This window comes from Diabrotica undecimpunctata, unplaced genomic scaffold (genome assembly GCF_040954645.1).
Source record: "Diabrotica undecimpunctata isolate CICGRU unplaced genomic scaffold, icDiaUnde3 ctg00002853.1, whole genome shotgun sequence".
NCBI lineage: Eukaryota > Metazoa > Arthropoda > Insecta > Coleoptera > Chrysomelidae > Diabrotica > Diabrotica undecimpunctata.
In genome coordinates this window covers 7,971-17,917 of record NW_027314055.1, presented here as the reverse complement: position 1 = coordinate 17,917, position 9,947 = coordinate 7,971, and the positions used below count along the sequence as shown (strand labels likewise).

The window sequence follows — 9,947 nt, the reverse complement described above, 5'->3', positions numbered from 1 at the left end:
ACGCGCTATCTCAGAGTTCAACTTCTAATTCCTCAACATTAAAGAAATTTACAATAAAACACTAATAGTTGGTTTTTTGTACGTCCTGTTTCTTGTAGTTTATTTACTTACCCTATTTACTGAATATATTGTGAGTTATTACAAATGAGAAAAAAAAATAAGAAAAAGTTTTTCAAAAATAAAGCACCTATATATTTAAAATATAATTTACGACAGTAAAATAATAAAGTACATTCCTGTAGTTCCTACCTTTGTTTATTTAAATCTATCTTTACCTAAAAAAACATTAGCAACTAAGAAATATGAATTGTCCGATTTTATTACATTATTCTACTTTTGCTCTACGAGTAACAAAGATGAATCTCTGTGAAAGTATAACAGCACTTTTATTTTGCACTATATTATCCGCAGTTTATTCATCCGGCACCGCTTTTCTAACAAACGCAACATGTGGGGGTGTGTTTACTGCAAACAATTTTTATCTACAATCACCGAATTACCCGCAAGAATATCCAAGAAATCTGAACTGTGTCTATGTCCTCAAGGGACCTAATTGTCCCACCCACTACCAATTTGATTTTATTGATTTCGATTTGGAAAATTCCGTAGGATGTGTTAAAGACAGATTAATAATTGAAAATCAAGACGCATTATGTGGCAAAGCCGGTCTCAAGGGTAATAAGGGTTATTTTGGTAACAATGGGTCGTTGAACGTAAGATTCATATCAGATGGTGATGGGACAGCGAGAGGTTTTAAAATATTAGTTACTAGATTGGAATGCGAGAATGAGGCGAAAAGAGAAGACAGCACAACAGATATCACTGAAGTTGTAAGTACAAATTTAACGTATATTTATGACCTTTGGACAATTAGAAATAACATTTACTTCATATATAAAATAAACTTCGAGTTAAATATTAAAATGCCAAAATCAACATATATTTATAGCTGTTTTAAATTCACTTATGACGATAGGCGTCCAATAAATAGTTCCGTTGTTTCTGGTCTTGAGCACCTTTATTCCAGCTATACAAGATGCACTTAATGTGGTTCTATTGTCTTGTTGGAGGATGTCCTCCAATACAATATGCAATGTGTCTAGGTCTTTATTCTAAAATTTTTTTAGTTCATCGTCCATCTCTTACTGACAACATGGCCTGCCCGGTTCCATCACCTAGTTTCATTTCAACGTGGTAATTCTTTTAACTCTGTCCTGTGTTCTTTTAACTATAATACAAGCCTTTCTCCTAACTATTTGTTTCATAACTCTGTCCCTGAAAGATATATTTAACACTAACTTTTCCACTGCTGTATGTGCCACTTGTGTCTTATATATTTCTGTTTTGGAAAGGTTTACTGTTTCTGTTCCATGCGTTAAAATTAGAAGTACACATTGATGGCAGACCTTCGTTTTCAAGCACACGGGAATATCTATTCTAATGACTTACCTCAATTTTCCGTAAGCTGCACATGTTAGTCCTATTCTCATGTTGACTCCAATATTTTGCTAATTATTACTTCTTGTAGTACTCTGCAACAAAGCGGTAAATAGTTTAGGGGAGATGGTGTCTCCATGTCCAATACCCTTCTTCAGGTTCCAGTCTGTTAGCAATTATCTCATAAAGAGCTTATATAAAGGAAATAGCAAGTTGATAGGTCTATATTTTCCAATTTCTGCTTCATTTTTATGCAATATTATTATTACTGCACTATTCTATCTTTCTGATGTAATTCCCTCAAAGAGGCAAGTATTGTATCATTGTATCACCTACAATGCCATCTTGTCTAGGTGTTATGTCCGAAAGTTTCCCTGATCGTTAAATATGTATTACTTTGATTTTTACATCTGGAATGAGATATCTTTACTATATAATGTTCTACGTTAGTCTTCGATAATTTTAAGGATCTCTTGTTATTCAAATATGACACGTCCTTGTTTATTTTAGAACTTCTAATTATTCATCGTGTTTTTATTTAACTTTCATTAGGGTTTTTACACTTTTATTTTGTTCTATGGTATTAGTAATTTCTTTAGTGTGATGTCTTTCCTAACAGCTTTTGAAATGATTTTGTTTAAATTTCTAGCTCTGCTTTGTTTATGATGTGTTTATCTCTCATTTCCATTCTATTTTTTTATTAGATTTCTATGTCTTTTGTGAATTTTTTATTTTTGCTTGTTTGCCTGGTTTAACACTACTTCTGTGCCTTCTTTGAAACGTTCACAAACGTTTCGGTAAGCTGTTTAACATTGAATTCATCTTGCTCGTCTTTCTGTAGGTTAGTCTTTGTTTATTTCTGGTACGCCCTTGTGTTAAAAAATAGATAAATTTCTTCCTTGTTTCTTTACATTTAAGACAATCTTCGCTTTAACCATTGTATGTTAAGTTCCAGTTACAAATTGACTTAATATAGTACGTCTTGAACAGTGCCTTCATTTAGTAATTATAAAGTCAATTTTGTTCTTATTTAAGCTATTTAGGGATTGTCACATTCACTTTCTTTACCACCTTCCTCTTATTTTATATTGGATCTTAACCGATTCGGTTGATATTGATATCATACCATTCAAATGGTTTTTGGCGTATATCATCACTACAAATTACTTCTCTTCCAAACATCCTGCTGGTGTGTTTATTTCTACTTTATGCTTAAGTGGTTTTTCGTGATCTTGCTTCGTGCATTACGTTCATGCAAATTTTGTGCTTTTAAGTTTATTATTGTGACATTAGTTTATTTTTCGTTTGACGATTAATTAGTCTTTTAACAAGAAAATTATAAATATGCAGATTTGTTTTATTAGCTATATTTTTTAGTTTTATTTTTATATTTTATAGAACGGTGAAAGTTCTGATTGCGCTAGAACTTTAACGATTTTGAAAGTACTATTATCTATTCCTATTATCAATGTTTTACATATATGCTGTCAATATCTGTGTAAATTTTCAAAACATAATCCTAAGATCTGTATATTTTATTTCTTCTCTCTAAACAGTTCCGTGCACTTCAAAAATATGGATAAAAGCAGCATCAATTTTTTGCCGCCTTTTATCCATTTCATTATACTTTTTTTTTTCCTTGGATTTATATGGGTCCTTTTAGGCTCATTCGCCGATACACCGATTTTTCATCATACTTCATGTTCTTAAATTGAATTATTAAATTAGTCTTTTTAATAAAAGAAAGTGAGTTCAACTATAGGATTTTTTAATTTAACCTCTTTGTGTATGCATACTTCTAAGAGTGCCGTACAAATGATACATCGGAACTTCTAATAAATCATATGAATCTTGGTCAGTTTTTATGCCTAGTCAGTATTTTTTTGAGCCGTCTTTTTTGGTTCTTTTAATTTTTTTTACATCCTTTATTTATTGTAATCTGTTTCTACAATAAAAACAATAATCAATAAGTTTATCACGTAATTAACACAGGGGAGATCCGTCCAGTGACAAAAATCCTTTAAGACAAATTTCTAATATATATAAGTATTTGAAATATAAATAACACTTTACAAAGACATTTACTAACATTAAAAAAATAGCAATAGGTAAAATACACACACAATTATAAGTTATAGGTATATAAATAGTATAAGTTGTAGCTATAAAATGATAAAATGATGAATGAAAGGTCTAAGGGATCACGGCGTTTTAGTCTTCCTCTCCTGGGTCGCTTAAGTAGGTCTTGGGCAAGCGTATTTGGATGGTTCAGTAGTCTATTTTTGTAAGTGCCACTGAGTGAGACAACGATGTCTTTAATATTTTGGATCTGAAGGTCTCGATGTATAACATAATTGGGCACATACTATGGTGCATTGGTAATATGTCTCAAAACTTTTGATTGGAAACGTTGAAATTTCAGTAAATGAGAATTAGATGCTGTACCCCATATCTATATACCATAGGTCCAAACTGGCTTTAGAATATATTTATACAGTAATAATTTGTTATGTAGACTTAATTTGGATTTTTGGTTCATGTACCAATACATTTTCCTTTATATTAATCCTAGTTGCAGTCGCTTTGTCCAGATGGGCTTTCCCCAATTTAATCGGTTGTCAAAATGTACTCCCAAGTATTTAACATCACTTTTTTTGGGTATTATGTATTCTTTAGGCGCACAGATGATACACTCTCTTTTCGTATCGGTTTTTTAATGAATGTGCAATTTCGACTCTTTTTATTGAGCTTTGTAACATTTTTTTTTTATAATTAAAATATTAAATAATTTTTAATCCTTTTACCCCTGTAGTATTATCCATATGTTCATTTGTTTTTAGCGATCTCTTTTAATTTCTTGTATAGATGAAATGTTTCAGGTTTTTTTCATAGTGCTTAAATTTCATTAAATTTTTTCTATGAAACTTTGTTTTTTGGCATGTATAGCATTCTGCCCAAATATTACGTCAATCTTTTTAAATTCTTTTTTATCTTTATTTCTAACTTCTTTTATTTGGTCTATGAGTCTCAGTATTTCTTCTGTAATTCGACCTTGTTTTCTTCTTGTATGATTTTCACCATATTTTTCATACTCCTTCAGTTTTCCTCAGTACTCTCCTCTTGCTTGATATCAACTTTATTATCTGTTTAGTTTACTTTATTTCTTGTCCTTAAGTCACACTTTGTCTATTGATTCTCTATCAATAGTAACTGTTTGCTTATTCCCCCTTGTAACACTTTTCAGTCTCAGTCTTATATTTCCTATAAGAATATTGTGATCTATTTGTACATCTGCACTTGGATATGTTTTTCACGGCTCATACTGAATTTCTGTATCTTTTATTTATGCATATGAAGGTATTTGGCTACTCGTTCAGGTGATCTGCTGGTGGTCTCCAGGTGTAAAAACGACGCTTTATTTTTGTGTTATTGATCTGCCCCCCCCCCCCCGAATAGTATACAATCAAAATGTTTATGTAACAGGTATTGAGATCGCTAATATTAAAAAATAATGAATAATTCAAATAGAAAGGAGAAATGTAAATAAAAAAATATCTGGCGTACCTCATTAAATGTTTCTCTAAATCATCGAAAAAATCTTTTTAGATGGGCCAAGAGTTGGTGGGACACGTGCACCATCATAAATCAACGCTATTGTATTTCTCTTTTAAAATGCGATTATTTGAATAACTGGCTGAATAGACTCGATATTTTAAAGCGTTTTCTGTGCTTCCGAGGCAAATAACAACAAGTTTATTTCATTGAACTTAAAAACAGATGTCAATATAATGTCATATATGTGTGTCAATATGTAAATAGAATATATAATTACATAATATCATATTACAAAACAGTAATAAAACATTTAAGGCAAAATATTTAAACAAATACTAAATCTATGAGCTAATCTAACTCTCAGGTCTCAGAGGGATGAAGTCTATAACAACTGTCCGGTCCTGTTCATAGTAGTAGTGTCGAAGTATGGTTCTTCTATATTGATGACCTGAGTAGATTCCCCTGGAGTTATTCCTTATTTTTTTTTATTTCAGAGAACATCTTTTAACATAAATTTTTTATATCCTTACGCCTTAAAAATCTAAGCCCTTCCTTAATTTTACTTTGGTTGAGCATAATCGATAAAATCACAATATTGCTAGAAAATTCAATACTACTAAGAAAGTAAGGCAAATATTAAATTATTGTGCTCTTAAAATATATTACAATTAACAAAAATATTAACTTGTTCACCTTTCAACAAAATATAGCCGACTTTTTTTCAGATTGATACAACAACAGTAAAACCTGAATCTACAACAACATTATTTCGTCCACTTCACCTGCCAGTACCGAGTCCAGAGGACAATTTGCCACAATGTTGTTTAAACACCTTCAACTCTAGACGATCTATAATAACTAGTCCCAATTTTCCATTCACTCTCAACCATAAACTTGACTGTAAAATAAAAATTCAAAAGGCAACAAAGAATATTTGTAGGTTAAAACTCTCGTTTTTGTTCTTTTGGTTGGGGTCAGCCAATCACAACAGTTGTCCTTATGGATGGTTAAGAGTTGATGGAAAGTTTATTTGTGGCTGCAATCAGGATTTGAAGCTAACAACTACGTTTGAAGGTGAAAACGTGAAAGAACTTGTCTTTAGAAGTGAAGGTGTCAATCTAAACTCCCAAAGTGGATTTGTTATTGAAGTGATCCAAGATAATGTCCAACAAAATACTATCCAGGATATACTCAAAGTTTACCATTTTTATATAGAAACTATAAGTTTAATAGACAGAATGGATGGCAACAATATAATAAAATGAGTGTCGACAGCAATGACGATCAAACTTATATAGAAACTGCAGAGTTAATTCACGAGAAGACTGAAGAAGTTGACAATAAAAACTCAAGTTCAAAGTTTGTGCAAGGTCCAAAACTCATAAAAAGCTTTTATCTTTTTTCAGAACCAAATTACAACTCTGCACCTGAACAACCTATCGAACCAGAACCCACTACTTTTATAGATACTAGCACTGTATCTGTGATAGTTACCACTATAAACCATCAAGAATGTACATATTGGAATAACGTTCAAATGAACAAGTTATTTATGCCTACGGCAACAATTTACAAACATGTAGAAGAACATCTGATAGTCACCAACAAAAGGATGTTTTGCTGAAAAGTAACTGTATCGAACTGGACTATGTTCGTGGATATTTAAAAAGCCCAGGATATCCATTTTATTATCCAAAACTCTTGAACACGTGTTATAGGCAAGTATAAATTATTTCTTTACACTTAAAAAATTCTCATCACCAAGTTTTAATATACCCTACTTTATCTCTTTTACTTCACTCTTTTAACAAACTCTTCAAATAAATCGTCAAATAGACGATACTTCTTGGTAATTGACATAAAAGTATCAATAATTATTAGGTAAAAATAAATAAAATAAGACTTACTCACAATCAATTTAATTTTACCACCAAAACGACCGGTTTCGCTTACTACATCTTTGCTAAGTATCTTCAGGTCTAACGGCTACCAGGTAAATTAAATGCTGAAACTTACAAAGTCCACTTAGGGTGCTGTCTTATAAAGATAACAATTATCAGTAATTATGCCAATATACAGGTCTGTGTACCCTACAATGGTATCCACAATTGGTATAAGAGAAATCTATTGAATTGAAATAAATTAGTAAATAAGCAAAATACTACTTACATGCCTGTACAAGAATTATTAATTAATGATTAGTGAAACAGAGTTCAAACAATCCTGGATTGCTGGTGATGGGTGATCATCTGTTTTATTGTAACTGTTTGATAATTAGCGGGGAAGTTCTTGAGAGGGGAGATATTAACAAATCAAATAGGAATAAAGTATTATGTAATTAACAAAAAGAGAAATCAAACGATTTCTACCTGGCGAAACCGAATTATTATGTAATTGTTTGTTAAATGAAGTGATGTTTTTATATTATTAAATTATGAAAAGTTATTTACATTTATTCCATAGATATATTTTGGAAATGTGTTAATTTATTGGATTTTGACGTGACAACGTCTTAAATTAGGTTGTGGCTCGAAGTCACTCATGAAAAAGTGTAACGCCCGCTCACGTCTGTTACGATGAGTCACCGAACGAGAGAGAGGCCCGCCGGACCGGCGAATGCCTTGCGTATCTCTCCCACTCAAACATGATCGGTCCGCTGCGCGCGCAGCACTAGAGAATTAGGCGCGTTGAATCGGTGCGTGCTTGTGTCTCTGTCTTTCTCGAGCGTTCTTGGCGTAAACAAAATATATTTCTATAGTTAAAATTTGTGCAATTCTTATTTTCATTCAATTCCTTGTTCCTATTGTGCAATTTATTATTATTCATATCAATAAATATTCTACCGAGAAAAAGACGTTGTCACGTAAAATCTTCGCCCGTAAAACCGACTTTACAGGCAACCGATTTTTTTACTAAAAAGGATAGTTATATGACAATGAATGAAGTTAGATGTACAATTTTGTGGGTGTGCAACTGCTTTAACTTGTAATTATCAAATTTTGAATTTGGTTTCTGTTTTGACAGAAAATTGTGATATGTCAGATATATTAAAATTACTAAAATTAAAACACTTAAGGGCAATCAAAGACAATTAGGGACAAACAGAACACAATTAAAACGACAAAACAGACATTAAATTAAAAAAGGGGGCACTTATTGGTACTACATCAATTATTAGGAGAGGAACTTGTAAAAACTTAGTTTTTTTGTTGTCTACTAGAATTTAAGAGGTAAATTTGATTAAATTCTAATAGACAACAAAAAACGAAGTTTTTACCAGTTACAATAAAACAGATGATCACCCATCACCAGCAATCCAGGATAGTTTAAACCATGTTTCACGAATCATTAATTAATAATTCTTGTACGGGCATGTAAGTAATATTTTGGTTATTTACTAATTTATTTCAATTCAATAGATTATCTTATACCAATTTGTGGGTTTCTACTTTGTCTGCTTCATCAATTTTATTCATATTAATAATCACAAACATGTAATATTGGCATAACTACTGTAATTTCTATCTTTAAAAGACAGCACCCTAATGTGGGCTTTGTAATTTCAGCATTTAATTTACCTGGTACCGTTAGACTTGAACATTCTTAGCAAAGTGTAGTAAGCGAAACCGGTCGTTTTGGTGGTAAAATTAAATTGATTGTGAGTAAGTCTTATTTTATTTCTTTTTACCTATTTGAAATGGACTCACACAGGCAACACATTCATGATTTGTATCAATTATACTTTATCCAAAAATCAAAATCGGAAAATTTCGGAGCTGTAGCCTTACTCTTCACAGCAATCAAGTTATTTGTAAAGCTTTTAAAAATGGAAAAAAACATACTTCGAACGTAGAATAACAACAAGGCTGCTGAAGAAATAAATCAATAACAGAAGTAGTATTTGTAATTGGATCACTTAAAAATTACTGAAAAATCTAATATAAAAAGGCATTTAATAGAGTTTACTTTTAAATGGCAAACATATACCGCTTGAACGTCAACAATTCTTCAGTAATAAATTTAAACAATACGACTAATAGCAGCCTATTAACACAATGCAGGAATAGATGAGGATTCTGTCTGTACGTATTCCTATTTAATTTAATTATTGATAAAATTATACAGGAGATAGAAATAAGTTTATTGGTACTACCAAATTTCAAAATAGCCCAACATTATATTATCAACAATAATCACAACTCTTACTAAGCTATTTAATAACATTTACGAGACTGGTCACTTACCAAACGACTGGATACTATCAATATTCATTCTACTTTCCAAAAAATCCAACCCTAGAGAATGCAAAGAACGTAGACTAACTAGTTTGATGAGCCATGTACTTAAAAAACTCCTTACTATCATTCACTCGCACATATACACCAAATTAGATAAATACTTTGAATTTAGAGCACGATTAGGAACAAGGAAAAATGAATTTTAATATTTGCAAGTTATAATACAGAGAGTCAGGGATGTTAACCCTTTCAGTACCGCTTTTTTCATCAATCGAAAAAATATTTTTTGTCTAAAATGTACTTAATATAATAATGTATAAATTAAGTAATGTATATATATAAAAAAAATTATTATGGATTCATTTGTACCCAAAAGTACTCAACAAATCTAAAAAACTAGCGCATACGAAACATAAAAAAGCAATTTTTTTCCTTTTGAAGGCACAAATGGACTTGCACTTCTGACATTTCTATCTTGATTTTCCTACAACCAGGGTTTTTGCATCTTAAAGGAAAAGGTAGCTGTGGGTGGTCTGGAAGTGTAGAAGGTCCATGATATATTTTTGTGGAATTCCCAAAGTATGCATGTCTTGTTTATACTCTAACCAAGAGATTGTTGGGGCCATGTCAACTGCATAAATGATTAATCGAACAGTCAACTTCCTGCAACGATTTTTTGTTCTGTAAAACGCAATAAGAGCATCTGTTCTATCTATA

The 9,947-nt window shown here is 31.3% G+C and overlaps 1 protein-coding gene across 1 annotated transcript; it reads left to right on the top strand.

Moving 5' to 3' along the window:
• Positions 1 to 350: 350 nt before the first annotated feature.
• LOC140432109 (tolloid-like protein 1) lies at positions 351 to 6,705 on the top strand. The gene is made up of 2 exons (XM_072519946.1): positions 351 to 830; positions 5,718 to 6,705. Exons 1-2 carry the CDS (start codon positions 357 to 359, stop codon positions 6,255 to 6,257), a joined length of 1,014 nt encoding a protein of 337 aa, XP_072376047.1. The 5' UTR covers positions 351 to 356; the 3' UTR covers positions 6,258 to 6,705.
• Positions 6,706 to 9,947: the final 3,242 nt, after the last annotated feature.